This window comes from Dreissena polymorpha, chromosome 1, assembly GCF_020536995.1.
Source record: "Dreissena polymorpha isolate Duluth1 chromosome 1, UMN_Dpol_1.0, whole genome shotgun sequence".
NCBI lineage: Eukaryota > Metazoa > Mollusca > Bivalvia > Myida > Dreissenidae > Dreissena > Dreissena polymorpha.
The window spans coordinates 171,412,712-171,432,702 of NC_068355.1; the positions used below are offsets into that span (position 1 = coordinate 171,412,712).

At 35.1% G+C, this 19,991-nt stretch overlaps 3 protein-coding genes across 21 annotated transcripts in view; 2 read left to right on the forward strand and 1 right to left on the reverse strand.

Annotated features, from left to right (window-relative positions):
- Positions 1 to 19,991, reverse strand: part of LOC127860886 (uncharacterized) — a 201,516-nt gene that overhangs the window by 102,732 nt on the left and 78,793 nt on the right. The gene's annotated exons all lie outside the window — the stretch shown is intronic.
- The window catches only part of LOC127861008 (hemoglobin-3-like), a 370,059-nt gene that overhangs the window by 55,670 nt on the left and 294,398 nt on the right, over positions 1 to 19,991 (forward strand). The window lies entirely within an intron of this gene.
- Positions 1 to 19,991, forward strand: part of LOC127860982 (glucose-6-phosphate 1-dehydrogenase-like) — a 58,918-nt gene that overhangs the window by 8,266 nt on the left and 30,661 nt on the right. For 2 of the 5 annotated variants that reach the window (XR_008040002.1, XM_052399317.1), the window contains exon 1: positions 11,850 to 12,258. The exons of 1 other annotated variant lie outside the window; for it this stretch is intronic. Coding sequence is in view for 3 of the 4 variants with exons in the window: in XM_052399317.1 (XP_052255277.1) it covers positions 12,106 to 12,258 (153 nt within the window). In the remaining variant the exon portion in view is untranslated. Of the gene's footprint in view, positions 1 to 5,810; positions 6,059 to 11,849; positions 12,259 to 19,991 lie in introns of those variants that run through there. 2 more of the 5 variants (XM_052399337.1, XM_052399322.1) reach the window with 2 other exon arrangements.

A 19,991-nucleotide genomic window follows, 5' to 3' on the forward strand; every position in this document is an offset into this window, starting at 1 on the left:
GATCTTGGTCGTTTTTTACTTTTTTATTTTCGCTTATAAAACTAGCTTTCGCTGAACAGTCTCTAATCACTTTAAAAATCACCACAATAGCCGTAATTGTTTACACAATGGTTACACAATGCACGTTTTACGGTCCAAAGGCGGCACTAACGATGGGAAGGACTGTGAAGTTGTGCGTAAATAACCCCATGTCACTATCAAATCAATAATTTCAGGGGCTTTGTGGCAGTTTGTTGGCTGTGTTATATTATGTTAAATATTATGGGGAAAATGTATAAAGCAATAGGCTGTTACACCAAATCCCGAAGCTCAACAAGTACGCATATATAAATGCACTTTAGAAAATAAAACAAATAACTTACAATAATTAACTTAAATATAACTGGCATTTGTTAAATAGTTTTGCAATCTAAGATAACAAATGACAACACATATTAAGATGTTTCATAAATCGAAAAATACGGTATAAAAAAGTGTCATAATTTTTGGACTTCCTGAAGTATGGTCGGACTCAAAAATTTCAGAAAAAGGAAGTCCAAAGAACTCCTTACTCAGAATACTTAGTGTCAAACACTATATACTAGCATGTGTATCCGTAGTATCGGCCCTTTTAATAAAAACCCATAAATATGTAAAGTGAACACGTTAAAAGCACATGTTTCATCATTCTGTCAATCTATAGTTAAATCTGTAGTCTTTGACATAACAGCAAAAACTGCATTTTAATGTGCAATGTTTTGACAAAATACTTGCTTGACTTAGCTTCCTGTTGATATTCTGTATCATGTACATAGTTTCTCATGATATCGACCCTTCTGAGTGGTTTCTACAGTTTGTTACTATGAGCATGTGCTTGTTCTTTAAATAGTTTCTGAGTGGAAATAACAAACTTTTTCTTGTGTTGTTCTTAAAATATTTGTACATTTTTATTCACAAATAAGCAGCTTATAAAACATTTGATAAACCTGTCATTAAACCATAAACAAACTAACATGAGTATGTGTTACGAAAGTAAAACAATCATAGCATCACCCTGAAGTAGTTGCATTAATTCAACTCTCAGCTATATAACCCAAAGGGTTTCAATTCACCATCTTATGTCTAATGTTGCAAAATTTGATCATCACTGAAAATGCTAAGGAATAATGATACTGCAAAAACTTATCAACGTTACCCTGTCTAAAGCACAAACTCATGCAAATGGTACCATTAAAGCAAGAAATAATCGCCTTTTATTAACTTATCAGGAAACTGTCATGATGTAACCAACTAAAAGTGTAGCTACATGTATCGGTTATAGGTCGCAGTGAACAAATCTTTTGCACATCGGGATATTTGATGTAACCTAAGTCAATAACAATGTCGAACAGATGTTGTATATTAACACTGTTCAAAAATTTAAAATGAAAATGTCTGCAAGAATACAGTGTTGAAACATTGTCGTGTTTTTTAGGTTGCATGCAAAGGATAACGTCCATATAAGGCTGCCATTCAGGTAAATTTAATGTGCTTTTGAAGTTTATTCATCGCTTTCATCAATTGGTAACGGACAAAGTCTGTTTAGTGATGCCTATGAAATCTGTGCGCAGAACTGCAATTGTGTTTATGAGGGGGTGCATATGTACCCCCAGAGCCCGCCTAATAGCAAAAATTATCAAAGGCTCTGGGAGTATGTTTATATGTACTAAACCCTGAAGTAAACATGATTTCTTTTAAATAAAATCTAGAAATCATGAACGTGATTTTTTTATTTGTCATTAATTAATATACAGTAAATGAATTAAAAATTGAAAAACATTTACGTCCTGCACATCTTGAAAACTTTTGTAAGTGGACTTAAGTTAAGTCACGATACTATAAGGATAAGTGATATAAGAGACTTGCTGTGTGAGTGGTACACTACATATAGTTGAATTAAGGACAACAGTTTATCACTATTTATTTCAGCAGCTTTAATTGATTCTTTTGTTTCTCATATAACAAAAACAACAGAATAATTAAAGCATATTCAAATTCCAATAATTAAAGTGTGTATGCACGATTTTTATATGTGCTAAATTGTAATATATTGATAAAAATATGTTACAATAACACAAAATAGGCAAGGCAAATTATACATTGAAGAAGAAATTCATAAAATGCAGCAAAGACAAATTAGCGCCCCGAGCCGATTGTGACGAAGATATTTCGTACATATTTTTCTACAATAACCGAAGCATTCGTCTTCTTTGTGTGTCATATGAATAGATATCGTTGCAGGCAATTAAAATGATAGGTAAAACAAAATTGTGTCTTTGGGCCGTATGAACGAATCTGCACTAAAACTAAATTTAGATTCACATCGTACATTCATGCTGGTGAATTCGACTGTACAGACATTTTCGATTTCAGAATTAAATATCTGGCTTATTTGGCATTTTTAGACGCATGTTATTCTTAACTTGTATTTTAATTTATATTGAAATATATGTATGCCCCCTCTTCGAAGAAGAGGGGGTATATTGTTTTGCACATGTCGGTCGGTCCGTCGGTCCATCCACCAGATGGTTTCCGTATGATAACTCAAGAACGCTTAGGCCTAGGATCATGAAACTTCATAGGTACATTGATCATGACTGGCAGATGACCCCTTTTGATTTTCAGGTCACTAGGTCAAAGGTCAAGGTCACAGTGACTCGAAACATTAAATCGTTTTCCAGATGATAACTCATGAATGCTTAAGCCTAGGATCATGAAACTTCATAGGTACATTGATCATGACTGGCAGATGACCCCTATTGATTTTCAGGTCACTAGGTCAAAGGTCAAGGTCACAGAAACTCGAAAAAGTAAAATGGTTTCCGGATGATAACTCAAGAATGCTTACGCCTAGGATCATGAAACTTCATAGGAACATTGATCATGACTGGCAGATGACCCCTATATAAAGACTTGCAGATGACCCCTATTGATTTTCAGGTCACTTGGTCAAAGGTCAAGGTCACAGTGACTCGAAATAGTAAAATGGTTTCCGGATGATAACTCAAGAATGCTTACTCCTAGGATCATGAAACTTCATAGGTACATTGACCATGACTGGCAGATGACGCCTATTAATTTTCAGGTCACTAGGTCAAAGGTCAAGGTCACAGTGACTCGAAACAGTAAAATGGTTTCCTGATGATAACTCAAGAATAATTAGGCCTAGGATAATGAAACTTCATAGGTAAATTGATCATGACTGGCAGATGACCCCTATTGATTTTCAGGTCACTTGGTCAAAGGTCAAGGTCACAGTGACAAAAAACGTATTCACACAATGGCTGCCACTACAACTGACAGCCCATATTTCATTCATTTTATGTGTGTGTCCAAAAACTTTAACCTTGGTCAAAGTTTGATAACTGTTGCAATATTGAAGATAGCAACTTCATAGTTGGCATGCATGTGTATCTCACTGAGCTGCACATTTTGAGTGGTGAAAGTCAAGGTCAAGGTCATCCTTCAAGGTCAAAGGTAATTTATCATTGTATTTTTCTTTCCTTAAACTTTAACCATTTATGCCTAGTGGACTCTCCCATCCAGCTAAATTGGATCAATTCATCATGACTGGCAGATGACCCCTATTGATTTTCAGATCACTAGGTCAAAGGTCAAGGTACAAACAGCCCTTGATATAATAAGTTTTTAACACATTTTATATCAATTCATAAATATTTGACAAAATCGTGCAAACACACTTTAAACATTTTTTCATAACTAAGCCATAATTGCAGAAAATCAGCTTTTATAGTGAGAACTCACTTTGCTGTGAAAAGTAACTTTATCAAAACAGTATCTAATATGTGAAATTTCTTACAAATTATTAATCATTACAGTTACAATACTACCAGACACTTCATTTGTCGCTAATATATAACAATTACATACTGCGCGCTATGCATGGTAAAATACGGTATATATTTTTCTATAGTAAGTAATATTTGTTGATATATTGTACAATTACTGTTCTAATAGCTTATTTTCCATACAAGTAATCTAAAAATGAACTTAAATAAAATACCAAGTATTCATAAAAGAGTAATACATTAATGAGCAGTGAAAATGTTATATTTTCAATTGTAAACTTACACATCTATAACTGTATAAGGTAATGCACATTAATTTGCATAAATCTGCATTTGCCAAATAGAAAACTAGTCACCTAACTCTTTAAGAATAGTAAACATGTTATTTTATCTCAAACAAACACAAATAAAATAAAATATCTTACCTGTGGAGAAAACAAGGACAGCAGTTTGTCACTACCGGTATTTATTTCAGCAGCTACATTTCTTTTGCTGAAATGTCACTTTGGGTTACCTTAAATACTCAATTTCCTAACAGGTGTCTTGACACAAATGAAAGGTTACATTTATGGGAAGAATTATGTTGCAATAAAAAGTGTCAATTTAAGGACTAACGGTGACAATAAGCCAGGATGTGTCTCGGTATTATGTAACAATATTAAGTAACATGAGCTGTTACAGTGTTAAAGCCACATAAATACTCAATAGCAACAAATATTTCGTAAAATAAAGTTAACCCATAAAAATCAATGTTCTTTATATCAAAAGCAAAAATTACAACGCTAGATGTGGTCTGGTAACATTGATTTAACGAGGTATGAAATGCTCGTTTTTATTTTGCGTGTGACAATAATTATATTCCATGTGAATTTCCCACAACGATATCCAAATTTGTAAGAGCGAACCCAAGATAAGCTTCTGTCAGCTCATGAGACCTACATTGTGCTCCCTACACTGCCCAAGCCAATCTCGCTTTTGCTTGTAAATGTTTGGATATCTTCTCGGGAAATTTACATGGAATACATTGTGAATCAAATATTAATAATGAGCATTTAGTATCTCATTCAATCCTATGATGTTACCAAACCACATCTAGTGCTGAAATTTTGGCCACTGCTATAAGGGAGTTATTTTTGTATGGGTCAACTTTATTTTACGAAGTATTCATTGATTTTGAGTGTTTATGGTTCTTTAATTTCAATTACATTTTACAAATTATAAAACTCAAAGTTATATTATTTTGTTCTTCTAATTTGAATTATTATAAAGAGTTTTATTAAAGTTTGTGCCAAATCATTGGACTATTTGGCTCAAAAAGAAATTCCAATCCTAAAATCATGGCATTTTGTCCCAAAATGGCCATAAAAAGGCCTGACAGTGATTGAGAAACAAAATAGTGAGAGTAATGTAATCAATCATATGAATACTGTTATATTAAATAAAATTAAACATATGCATGTCTTTTCATGTTGAATTAATTTTACATAAAAAAGAGCACAAAACGGTTATGAGGTTGGTGTATTCCAACCTCATATAAATATGAGTGGCGCAGTATCATGCATACCACAACCCTTCTCTGTACATAAACAATTGTCTGGATTCTGATTTTGGCTCATTTGTCCCTTAAAAATAGAAATACTTGTCTAGAATTTGACTTGTGGGTCTTGTAAATTAACATTAACCCTGTCTGACTCAGAAGCAAAGTAAAAATGGCTATGTGCAAACAGCATAAAACCAGAACAGCCTGCGAATAACTCACAGTCTGTTCAGGTTTCATGCTGTTTGCTGCTCATAAGTATCGAAGGGTTGAAAATGACACCTTTAAAACTTGAATTTAGTAAGAAAGGTCTTTAAATAAATTTAACTTTCTAAGGGACTCAAAATATGTATCTAAGTGGTACAGGGTTAATCTAATCTGTTTGTGAGCATGGACAGCAAATAGTTATTTTAAGTTCTACAAATTGAACCCCAGTTCTATATTTAAAATCAAATTGTGTATGAAAGTATGTGTAAGCTATCCACTAAGATAGGACACTGAGCATGTACTGGTAAGGAATGGTGACATCATTCATTTGATTGGATCTTGGTGTGTATGGAATCTGTTGGGTTGTGGAACATACTTCCACCGGACTGACCGCTGTGGGATCATGACCCAAGTCAAGGAATCGTTGAGTCAGCATGGACCAAAGTGCTCAATGGATATAGGAGTATTTGTTTGTTTGGGAGCTTCTGTAAGTTGTTCTCTTTTACAAGTTCATATTCTTTGTATCTATATTATACAAATTTACAGCCAGTTTTGTCACGTGATGTAAATGTATTTAAAATATTACACTTCTAAAAGTTTATTGAAACCTGTATCATTTAACAGTACATTAAATAGTACACTCTTTCATATTGATTTTCATTTGTAGGATGCAGTTAAGTGTGAAATCTTATTATTGTCTGACCTCAGCTGCTTGATTAATGCTTTATTGTTGTGGTTTATATTGATTTATAACTTCATTTTTATTTGGCATAGCTGTCTATGATCATTTTTACCTAATTTGTGTGCACTAAATGTGCAGTGAGAATATTGGATGCCTGCATTGTCTAATTTCTGGGAATGCAAACTTACAATGTACACCAAAAACTGTTGCATACTTTTAAGGATACAAGTTTACATTTTTTAACATTAAATAGTTAAATGATGCTATTGAGATATAATGACAGAACTGAAAATTTTTATCATGTGTCATAAGAAGAATAATATATTCATTCATATAATGCAATAACTATTTATTTTAGCCTACTGTACATAAGCAGAATGCTCTATTAATTGTAGCTGCTTCTAATCCAACAATAGGTGTGTCATGCAAAAATGGGTTTCATACCATATGTAACCAGGGTAGCTACAGACCAGCCTGCGCCTTTGCACAGTCTGATTAGGAGTTGCCCTGTCCGTTATTGTGACCATTATGCTTTACGTTATAACCGACAGGGAAGCTGATGATCAGACTGTGATTCAGGGCTCTCCTATAACTGGCAGGACAGCTGATGATCAGACTGTGATTCAGGGCTCTCCTTTAACTGACAGGAAAGCTGATGATCAGACTGATTCAGGGCTCTCCTATAACTGACAGGGAAGCTGATGATCAGACTGTGATTCAGGGCTCTCCTATAACAGACAGGGAAGCTGATGATCAGACTGTGATTCAGGGCTCTCCTATAACTGACAGGGAAGCTGATGATCAGACTGTGATTCAGGGCTCTCCTATAACTGACAGGGAAGCTGATGATCAGACTGTGATTCAGGGCTCTCCTATAACAGACAGGGAAGCTGCTGATCAGACTGTGATTCAGGGCTCTCCTAAAACCGACAGGGAAGCTGATGATGAGACTGTGATTCAGGGCTCTCCTATAACCGGCAGGACAGCTGATGATCAGACTGTGATTCAGGGCTCTCCTATAACTGACAGGGAAGCTGATGATCAGACTGTGATTCAGGTCTCTCCTATAACTGACAGGGAAGCTGATGATCAGACTGTGATTCAGGGCTCTCCTATTACCGACAGGGAAGCTGATGATCAGACTGTGATTCAAAGCTCTCCTTTAACTGACAGGGAAGCTGATGATCAGACTGTGATTCAGGGCTCTCCTATAACCGGCAGGACAGCTGATGATCAGACTGTGATTCAGGGCTCTCCTATAACCGACAGGAAAGCTGATGATCAGACTGTGATTCAGGGCTCTCCTATAACCGACAGGGAAGCTGATGATCAGACTGTGATTAAGGGCTCTCCTAAAACCGACAGGGAAGCTGATGATGAGACTGTGATTCAGGGCTCTCCTATAACCGACAGGGAAGCTGATGATCAGACTGTAATTCAGGGCTCTCCTATGAAAGACAGGGAAGCAGATGATCAGACTGTGATTCAGGGCTCTCCTATAACCGACAGGGAAGCTGATGATCAGACTGTGATTCAGGGCTCTCCTATAACCGGCAGGACAGCTGATGATCAGACTGTGATTCAGGGCTCTCCTATAACCGACAGGGAAGCTGATGATCAGACTGTGATTCAGGGCTCTCCTAAAACCGACAGGGAAGCTGATGATCAGACTGTGATTCAGGGCTCTCCTATAACCGACAGGAAAGCAGATGATCAGACTGTGATTCAGGGCTCTCCTATAACCGACAGGGAAGCTGATGATCAGACTGTGATTCAGGGCTCTCCTATAACTGACAGGAAAGCTGATGATCAGACTGTGATTCAGGGCTCTCCTGTAACTGACAGGGAAGCTGATGATCAGACTGTGATTCAGGGCTCTCCTATAACCGGCAGGACAGCTGATGATCAGACTGTGATTCAGGGCTCTCCTATAACCGACAGGGAAGCTGATGATCAGACTGTGATTCAGGGCTCTCCTATAACTGACAAGGAAGCTGATGATCAGGCTGTGATTCAGGGCTCTCCTATAACCGACAGGGAAGCTGATGATCAGACTGTGATTCAGGGCTCTCCTAAAACCGACAGGGAAGCTGATGATCAGACTGTGATTCAGGGCTCTCCTATAACCGACAGGAAAGCTGATGATCAGACTGTGATTCAGGGCCCTCCTATAACCGGCAGGACAGCTGATGATCAGACTGTGATTCAGGGCTCTCCTATAACCGACAGGGAAGCTGATGATCAGACTGTGACTCAGGGCTCTCCTATAACCGACAGGAAAGCTGATGGTCAAACTGTGATTCAGGGCTCTCCTATAACCGACAGGGAAGCTGATGATCAGACTGTGATTCAGGGCTCTCCTATAACCGACAGGGAAGCTGATGATCAGACTGTGATTCAGGGCTCTCCTATAACCGACAGGGAAGCTGATGATCAGACTGTGATTCAGGGCTCTCCTATAACCGACAGGGAAGCTGATGATCAGACTGTGATTCAGGGCTCTTCTATAACAGACAGGGAAGCTGATGATCAGACTGTGATTTAGGGCTCTCCTATAACTGACAGGGAAGCTGATGATGAGACTGTGATTAAGGGCTCTCCTATAACAGACAGGGAAGCTGATGATCAGACTGTGATTCAGGGCTCTCAGAAAGGCTTAATCAAGCGTATTTGTATGCATAACATTGACAAATGACTTCAGAAACCAATTGAGTCAGTGAGATGCACCTTTTGCATAACTGGGTTTTTCAAGTGAATCCAATTACAAACAATACCTGTAAAGCAACCTCCTATTTAAATTTTAAGCCAACACAATTTATTTCTTCACACCAGTTTAAAATCCAATAAATCAAATTCAGTAGAAGGCAGTAAAATGTCTAATAATTTTCTCACATCCCATCCTCCATGGAATTTAAATGCATCAATGCTGTATTTGACACTTCATGATGTACATTTTGTATTAAGTGATTTAAAATGGTAAAATAATGCAACTTTATATGTAAGATAAAACCCCAAAAACATCACTTATAAAATTTGACCCTATGCCGACCCCTGTGGCATTACCTGCTTTGCACATTTTTAATTGGAACACATGGTTTGTTTATTAAAGCAGGTTTGTGGTTTTGACCCTGTCATATAAAAGCGTTTTATTTGAGTCACAATGTAAATTTATTCAATTGAGTCATTATCACAGATTAAAACTGGACATTCAAATAAGGAATAGTTATGGGATTTAATAATGAAACAAACAATAATATTACTATGTATATTTTTTTATTTTATGCTTTCTGATGCTTTTTGATGGTTTATAGAGAAATATTGGTGAATAAAAACGGTTATTTCACTGTTCAAACAGTGAAAAATAACAGTGAAAATTATCGATAATTTTCATTGTTTTATTGAAACTGTTTTTACCGGAACCAGAAGATATCTTCAATTAAAGGCAATTTTACCAAGGGGGACTACTGTGCATTGATGTTTATAAAAACAAAGGGATGAACTTCCTTTTAAAATACATGGGGGTGCCCAATGGGTAATCATATTGTATGGAATGGCAAATATACAAAAATAATTCATTTGAAGCATAAAATAAAAAGAAAATTGGTTGGATTTGGTGGAACATTTGGTGGCTGCGCCACTCTTGAAAATATTATTTTTTATGATCACGAGTGAATTAAACTCATATTCCACCAAATCCACCAAATACCTCTCTGTTTTTATTCTTTATTTGTGCAATATTTAATTGGACTACTTTTTCTTTTGGACTCCTTTTTACAAGTAGCTAGTGCTAGGACTCCTGTTTCATGGTAATGTGACCCCTTTGATTATGCGTAGGCTGGTCTGGCTTACAAGTGCCCTTTCATGGAGCTTGTGTTTTACATGTCATTTCATTTGTTCCAAACATAATGTATTTATCATCTAACAATTCAGAATAAAACAAGCAACTTTTTTATGTCTTTTACAAGCAGGGTACTATTATAAAGCTACAGAAATAGAATGCAGTAAATGCAATCAATAGGAACATCATAAAATCGAATGCCCTTGTTAATTTTTTTGCAATCCCAGCAATGAAAAAAGACAAATTACATTCTCTCTTTAGTATCTTTAACATATTGCTGTTATCACCATCTATTGCAAGATCCATTTTAAAACCAAACATTACATTCATAGTGGAACATTTTATATCTAAAATACCAAAACTTTTCACGAATTTGGTAATTTGCTCAATATCAATTAAATTATTTTGCTACAGAGAAATGGAATTTGCTAATTGTTCAATCCATTAATAAAATTGAACTATGTCAAGAGATCAAGTATCTAGGAAGCCTGTTATTGTATTATGCCCAACACATACAAGCTAACATGATAATCTGTGGATGGCAAAGACTTTATTAATAAGTATTTCTTTTTACGCCATCTTTCCCACTCAGAGGTAAAGTGAACATGGCTTAGTGCACAAACAGCATAAAACCAGAACAGCCTGCACGTCACTCACAGTCTGTTCAGGTTTTTTGCTGTATGCTGCTCATCAGTATCTAAGGTTTTGAAATGAAGTCTTAAAAACTTGAATCTAGGAAAAAATGTCTTTAACTAAATTTGACTTTCTAAGGGATAACAAATACATGAAAATATGTATCAAAGCGGTAAAGGGTTAAAATATGTAAAATACTGCATGTTTTACATATCAAATGACCCAACCTCTGATCCTATTTCCACTTCACTGATCATTGATACAGTGCTCCAGCTAGGCCTAAATCGAAGGGCACCCGGCCCTGCCCTACCGAACCTCCGCCCCGCCCCTCCTAGGGCCCCCCCCTGCCCTTAATTTTTTTTTTTTTTTTTAAACATATGATGATTAATAAATCTCTTATAACAATACATTGCTATTAATGTATTCCTCATTGTAGACATTATATTTGAATAGCTTAATATTATAATGAGAATAATATATTCTAACAATTATTAATAACATAAATTAACATGCAAGACTAGAGGAAGCATTCCAGAAACGCCTGTGCACTTGAAAGTGCCCATTTGATAAAATACTGCGCATCCAATGTGCCCTTTTGACAAAAAAGCCCCCCCTGCCCTTTTCAAATCCTAGCTGGAGCACTGATTGATACAACTTTAAAAAAATCTGTCTCACCATTGTATTCATTCGAAAATTGATACATATTATATTCACTTTATTCCAAATTCAAGTCAACAAAAGGGGCAAATGATATTTATAAATTTACAGTTTTCTTAATACATTAAAACTACAATGTCACTACAGAAGTTTCTTAAATTCATTCAGTAGCGCTTACTTAAATGAAATTAAATTTTTAATTTAAAGCATTAACAAAACTAAAAAAATGAATCATTTAAAGCAGTGTCATTTTCTGCTATGAAATATTATGTTCATGTTGAGATATGCATGAGTGAAAAGTAAACAGTCAAGGACCTGGTGTATATTAATAGTTTAAATTGATTTTTGCTAATACCGTCCTACTTTTAGAGGTTAATATATGAGTTTGAGAGTGTTCTTTTTGCCTAAGCGTTCTTGAATAAATCTAAATGAGGTTATTTATCAAATCCAGAAAGACTGTTTGATCTTCTTGTACTCAATGTAATTATTTAGCTTTTCATAAGTAGGACTTAAAACTTTACATGCCAGCTACTGATGTGTTCATTTAAGTATGATGTTTGTGTCATCAGTAAACAAAAGGATAAAATAACAATGCAAGTTCAACCAGGATGCAATGATAGCATAAAGTAAAAAAAAAATACAACCAGGATATAACTGTCATTAAATACCTCAGTTGAGCTTTAAATAACTTTTGACTCAGATAGGCTCGAGTACTGTAGTGTTGATGTACAGATCATACAAGGCAGAGTTGGACGCCATGTCGCGAGTGAAACCTCCAATCAAAGAGAAGCCGGCAGGCCCTTGGGGCCTGCAGGAATTGAAGGAAATAGCTAAGGGGGATAAATCTGTAAATGTGTTTGTATGCATGGGGGCATCTGTAAGTAGTATTTCTTGGAGTTGGAAATAGAGAAATATTTCTTGACATGCTAAAATTGGACAACACACTTTTTTGTGTGCAATAAAAGAGGTCACAATTTTAAATTGAGGAGATATTTTTTGTTTGAGGTGTCTTTTTAAAGGCTTGTTTAAATGCAGTATTGTGAAATAATGTTACAGTTTTTGTTGTGGACAGTGGTTTTGGATTATTTCTCTTTGAAGTCAGTATACATTGTGTAATAACTTAGTGTAAAAACATTATCATTCTGTTGTTTTTCAAGATAACAGTGTTTATGCCTGGGTTCTGTAATACAGATGATCTCCGTTCTTCATTTTATAAAATTGTTGTGTGTTATAGAATGTAACAGTACTTTGTTTTAGGTGAATGCATGGCCATTTTAAATAAATGACCATGTGTAATGATCATGTGCTATAGGTCATGGGCTAAAAAACATTTTAATTTGCCATTCATTTCAGTTACAACAGTATTTATTTGTTTCTTTACCCATGTCTGTAATATCAACAGGCATAATTATAAGCATCAATACTATCCAGTAGTGCTGCAACAATATACCGGTATATCGGTATATATCGCAATACACAATCCGCATATTGTATTGCGATACGATTTTCGTCATACCGGTACGAAAATTTTACAAACATGCATCTACATTTCGTTCAGAAAAGCCATCCAAAATAATGATATCAAGGTAAACAAAACAAAGCGGTATTTTGTAAAAATAAATCGTTACGTAAAAATGGCATTCTAAAAAGTCTATTATACAGAGTAGCATTGTATCATGGGAGCATTTATTCTATGCTTTTAAACAAATTATCGTTGAATTAATTACGCACAACTAAATGTTTCGTTCGATTCTGAAATGAGCATTATTAAATTTGTAATCTGAATTTCGGAAACACGCTTCCGAAATGTAATGCTAACGCAACAATAAAAAAGTGCTCTATTCTTTTTCTCAATAAAAAGCGCGCGAAAATTATACAGACATGTAGAACGTCGCGTGCAAAGTGTGGGTGTATTTGTGTTGTATAAAACGGGAACATCACTTCAGGCGATTTACGCGTGTTCAGTGGGGGAAAAAAAACGCCCGATTGGAAGTTATTTCATCACATCTTTAAATAGTTACAAATGCCAAAATGTATTTGATATTTAAGAAAATTGGTGAATGTTTGTGTTTTGTGTTATTCTTGAGCATTTTTATAGTAAACATTTACCAAAATTTGCTTTAAAACTGGAATATACGGGATTATCGGGTAATTGGCGAGTTATAATTCTGGTACAAGTAAGCAATATATTGCGATATATTGCAATACGAGTTTTTGAACTAACAATATATCGCAATACGCTTTTTGGCGTATTGTTGCAGCACTACTATCCAGATTAAGGCGGCATTTAAAGACTTCCTTTAAACAACAAATTCCTTGTAAGCCTTAAATTGTGTCTCTGAATGCATTAAATCCAGTTTTCCCAGATCGTGTCTCATTTTGAATAACATCACTTTATCTGCCAGTAAACTGTGAGACATTGGTATTTTTACAGTGTTTGCTGAGTTATATCCTGTGCCCAGAAGATTGATACATTTGTGTGCATCAGTGAATATTTATGATTGTCATCTTAGGCACACAGATCAGTTGTAGAAACTGACTCACATACCAAATAATTTAACAACATTAAATTTTGATCAATTTTTTTCTTATAAATTATATTCTTATTTTTACATTTCATTATTAATTTGGTATTCACATTTTTGAAGTATTTTTGTCGGTTTCATTAAAATTTGTTGATATTTTTTTGTTGTGATGGTCTTAAATGATTATGAAAAGATTTGATATATATTTTAATTTAAATAATTTTAATTGTTAATGAAAACCCTAGTGTATGACTAATGACTTTGCATAAAAGTTTGTGCATATGTCTTTTCATGTTGAATTAATTTTACAAAAAAAGAGCACAAAACAGTTATGAGGTCGGTGTATACCAAACTCATATAAATATGAGTGGCGCAGTATCATGAATGACCACAACCCTTCTCTGTACATAAACAATTGTCTGGATTCTGATTTTGGCTCATTTGTCCCTTAAAAATAGAAATACTTGTCTAGAATTTGACTTGTGGGTCTTGTAAATTAACATTAACCCTGTCTCACTCAGAAGCAAAGTAAAAATGGCTATGTGCAAACAGCATAAAACCAGAACAGCCTGCGAGTAACTCGCAGTCTGTTCAGGTTTCATGCTGTTTGCTGCTCATAAGTATCGAAGGGTTGAAAATGACACCTTTAAAACTTGAATTTAGTAAGAAAGGTCTTTAAATAAATTTAACTTTCTAAGGGACTCAAAATATGTATCTAAGTGGTACAGGGTTAATCTAATCTGTTTGTGAGCATGGACAGCAAATAGTTATTTTAAGTTCTACAAATTGAACCCCAGTTCTATATTTAAAATCAAATTGTGTATGAAAGTATGTGTAAGCTATCCACTAAGATAGGACACTGAGCATGTACTGGTAAGAAATGGTGACATTTTGACAACTTTGTTGTGTGTTTGTTGTGAAGAAAAGTTGTTAAGAAGTGTTTTGTTTATAAGCGTTTTTTTTTTGTTTATATATAATTATTATAAAGATATTTGGAATACGATTTGTTCATTGAATTGTCTTTTGAAAATTAAATATTGAACTCGAATAATTTTGATGTAACGACTCCTTGATGTAGTGTAGCTTTTTCTGTGAGAGGTTGGGAAGGAAGCCGGACTGCAACGCCAAATAGAAAAACACCAATTATTTATAAAGAAGGAATGCAGTCATATACAAATACAATGCACAAATTACTTAAAATCACTAATACACAATTACATAGGGAATATTAGTCAAATTTAAGTCTATAGAGCCACTCGCTTTGAAAGTAAATATTAATTTACTGAACTGTAACAAACTTAATTGTTAAATTGATATAAATGAACAGACTTAATTCTATAGCATTGAAATTAACAGACTTTATTTTATAGCATTGAAATAGTAAAAGTACATTTAATGTAAGTATACATGTTTTATTTCCAAACTGACTTATCATTGAAACTGACAAAAATTCATAATAAATCATTATATTACCATAAAACAGTTAAGTATTTGAAAGTAAATCAAATTAAATAAAATATAATGTAGTTAGATCAGTTTCTTAACTGCAACACCAAATAGAGAAACACCATTTATTTATAAAGAAGGAATGCAGTACAGATGGAGGTCTGCATTGCCTTTTTATACTACATGTAGTTTGGTGTTACTTAGGAATTGTTGCATAATTGGCGTTACCAGGTGGTTATAGAAAACCAATACACTATTATAAAGGAATCTTGATAAAAAGTGATTCATGTTGCATCATTAAAATGTTTGTTGATTGGCATGGAATGTTTAACCAATACCCTGACAATAGCTAAGAGACAAACTTGTTAATAACAACTATTAATCTGAGATCAGTAAGAATGCACTATAACAGTAAATGCTTATTAAAAATGTCTTTGTACATAGATCCACAATCAAGCTGTGAAAATGTAAAGTTATACAATAAGCTTTATAAGCAGTATTGATAAAATTGGAAATATGCAATAAGCATTTATAAGCATTATTGATAAAATTAGAAAGTTTTAATATTAGTCACAACCTGGGGGGGCAAAGGGACAAATCCCTATGAAAACATCTTTCATTTGATTGGATCTTAGTGTGTGTGGAATCTGGTTGTGGAAAATATTTCCACTGACCAAGGGATCATGGCCCAAGTCAAAGAATCGTTGAGTCAGAATGGACCAAAGTGCTCAATGAATATTTATAGGAGTATTTGTTTGTTTGGGAGCTTGTGTAAGTTGTTCTCTTTCATAAGCTGATTCTTTGTATCTATATTATACAAATTTACAGCCAGTTTTGTCACGTGATCTACATGTAAACGTATTTAAAATCTGTGATACTCTTTTACTCTTTCTGTCTTGATTCTGGGCAGATTTTGTACAGACTCTATACAGAATTTGCATAGAATTTTCGTACAGGCTGGGCCCTGTATCATTAAACAATACATTAAATAGTACACTCTTTCATTGTGTTTTTAGCTCACTTGATTGCTCAGGTGAGCTTTTGTGACCGGTCTTTGTCCGTCTTCCGTCCGTCCGTCGTCCACATTTGGTTTGTTAACACTCTAGAGGCCACATTTCATGTCGGATCTTCATGAAACTTGGTCAGAAGATTTGTCCCAATGATATCTCGATCAAGTTCGAAACTGGGTCATGCTGGGTCAAAAACTAGGTCACTAGGTCAAAAAAAGAAAACCTTGTAAACACTGTAGAAGTCACATTTCATGCCCAATCTTCATGTTACTTTGTCAAAATGTTTGCCTTAATGATATGTTGGTCGAGTTTAAAAGTGGGGCAGTTTTCCTTATTTGGCTATAGAGAAACCTTGTAAACACTCTAGAAGTCACAATTTTTTACCAATCATCATGAAAGTTGGTCAAAACATTAGTTTTATTGATATCATGTACGAGTTTGAAAATGGTACAGATCAGAAAAAACATGGCCGCCAGTGGGCGGGGCATTTTTCTCTATATGTATATAGTGAAAACATGTGAACACAGTAGAAGTCACATTTTTGGCCCAATTTTCATGAAATTTGCTCAGAACATTTGTTTCCTTGATACGAGAGTTGAGTTCAAAAATGGTTCTGGTCAGTTGAATAACATGGCTGCTAGGAGGGGGGCAGTTTTCTCATTATGCCCCCCCCCTTTCGAAGAAGATGGGTTATATTGTTTTGCTCATGTCGGTCCACCAGATGGTTTCCGGATGCAAACTCAAGAGCGCTTAAGCCAAGGATCATGAAACTTCATAGGTACATTGATCATGACTCTCAGATGACCCCTATTGATTTTTAGGTCACTAAGTCAAAGGTCATGGTCACGATGACCCGAAATAGTAAAATGGTTTCCGGATGATAACTCAAGAACGCTTAGGCATAGGATCATGAAACTTCATTGGTACGTTGATCATCACTCGTTAATGACCCATTTTTGATTTTCAGGTCACTAGGTCAAAGGTCAAGGTCACGATGACCCAAAATAGTAAAATGGTTTCCGGATGATAACTCAAGAACGCTTAGGCATAGGATCATGAAACTTCATTGGTACATTGATCATGACTCGCAGATGACCCCTATTGATTTTGAGGTCACTAGGTCAAAGGTCAAGGTCACGGTGACCGGAAATAGTAAAATGGTTTCCAGATGATAACTCAAGAACGCTTATGCCTAGAATCATGGAATTTCATTTGTACATTGATCATGACTCGCAGATGACCCCTATTGATTTTTAGGTCACTAGGTCAAATGGCAAGGTCACGGTGACCCGAAATAGTCACTAGGTCAAAGGTCAAGATCACGGTGACCCGAAAATAAAAAAAATGGTTTCTGGATGATAACTCAAGAATTCTTATGCCTAGGATCATGAAACTTCATAGGTACATTGATCATGACTCGCAGATGACCCCTATTGATTTTCAGGTCACTAGGTCAAAGGTCAAGGTCACAGTGACTCAACTTAGAAAAATGTTTTCCGGATGATAACTCAAGAACGCTTACGCCTAGGATCATGAAACTTCATAGGTACATTGATCATGACTCGCAGATGACTCCTATTGACTTTTAGGTCACTAGGTCAAAGGTCAAGGTCACAGTGACTTGACACAGTAAAATGGTTTCTGGATGATAACTCAAGAAAACTTACGCCTAGGGTTATGAAACTTCATTGATCATGACTTGCAGATGACCCCTATTGATTTTAATGTCACTAGGTCAAAGGTCAAGGTCAAAGTGCGAAAAAACGTATTCACACAATGGGTGCCACTACAACTGACAGCCCATATGGGGGGGCATGCATGTTTTACAAACAGCCCTTGTCATTCTTTATTTGTGCAATATTCAATTGGACTACTTTTTCTTTTGGACTCTTTTTTACAAGAAATGAGTTCTAGGACTCCTGTTTCATGGTAATGTGACCCCTGTGATTATGCGTAGGCTGGTCTGGCTTACAAGTGCCCTTTCATGGAGCTTGTGTTTTACATGTCATTTCATTTGTTCTAAACATAATGTATTTATCATCTAACAATTCAGAATAAAACAAGCAACTTTCTTTAGGTCTTTTACAAGCATGGTACTATAGCGACAGAAATAGAATGGAGTAAATGTAATCAATAGGAACATCATAAAATCGAATGCCTATGTTAATTTTTTTGCAATCTCAGCAATGAGAAAACACAAATTACAGTCTCTCTTTAGTATCTCTCACATATCGCTGTTATCACCATCTTTTACAAGATCCATTTGCAAACCAAACATTATATTCATGGTGGAACATTTTATATCTAAAATACCAAAACTTTTCACGAATTTGGTAATTTGCTCAATATCATTTAAATTATTTTGCTACAGAGGAATGGCATTTGCTTTGTTCAATCCATTAATAAAATTGAACTATGTCAAGTGGTCAAGTATCTAGGAAGCCTGTTATTGTATAATGCCCAACACATACAAGCTAACATGATAATCTGTGGATGGCAAAGACTTTATTAAGGTAGCGCACCCCTAATGATTTCCCGCGATTTATTTTACGATCATTGCCGATCTTCAATGATTGGTTATTTCCAAGAGATGCATTTTATTTTTTTCAAACTTCGAATTTTGATATATGTTTATGTTATTCCTTTAGAATACATTATTTTCACAATAAATATTGACTTTGATCAAAATATCATCTGAAAAAATACGATTTCGGGATTTCTTCAAAGATCGACGAGCCTTTTTACCTGTTTACTTATGGATATGTAATTTAAGCTAGCACAAATGTGAAGTTGTTGTGGACGAGTGGTTAAGGCGATGGACTGCAAATCTTTTGGGATCTCCCACGCAGGTTCGAATCCTGCCAACATCGCATACTTTTTGCATTTTATTTATTTTCTAACATAATTTGATTTAATATAGCATATCGTCGCTGTCGTTCTCAAACCTCGTAGCTACAAAATGCCAACTTTTCAGGAGAGAGAAAAAACCGTCTCATTTTTTTATAACGATGTTTTAGAAATTGAAACTCTGTAAAAAAATACCAAACAAATGAAGCTGCAAAATACGGTATAAGCCGTAGAGGCGTAAGTCATACTGATAAGTCATACTGACAGTCAGACATGGTAGCTACGATATTTTGTCACCACAGTTTTGTCATTTTTATGAGGTACGACAATTCGTCCTGATAGGAAACCTCATAGTTGCAAATAATTTTTTTTATAAAAACGTTTTTTGTCAAATTTGTCCAAACGAAATGACGTACCTATAGGTGAAATGGCGACGCTACGACTTTTCGCCGGGAAAAAAGCCAACAATCATTTTACAACATTTCGTCACGTGGCTTTTTCGAGGGCTCTGATTGGCGTAGAGCTACGAGATATAGCACAAAACACGCGCCAGACTTCATATATTCGGAAAAGACGAAACAAATATTTTGAAAATTTTGGAGCTACGAGGTTTGAGAACGACAGCCACGATATATGCTATGTTTATTGTTAAATATGTTGAAATTTTTATGCACATCCTTCAATTTTTAAAATTAAAACAACGTTATAATGGCTAAATTGGGTGATTTACTGCTGAAAATACAAATGATGCATGTTGCCTTTTTATTTTTATTTCAAAAAGT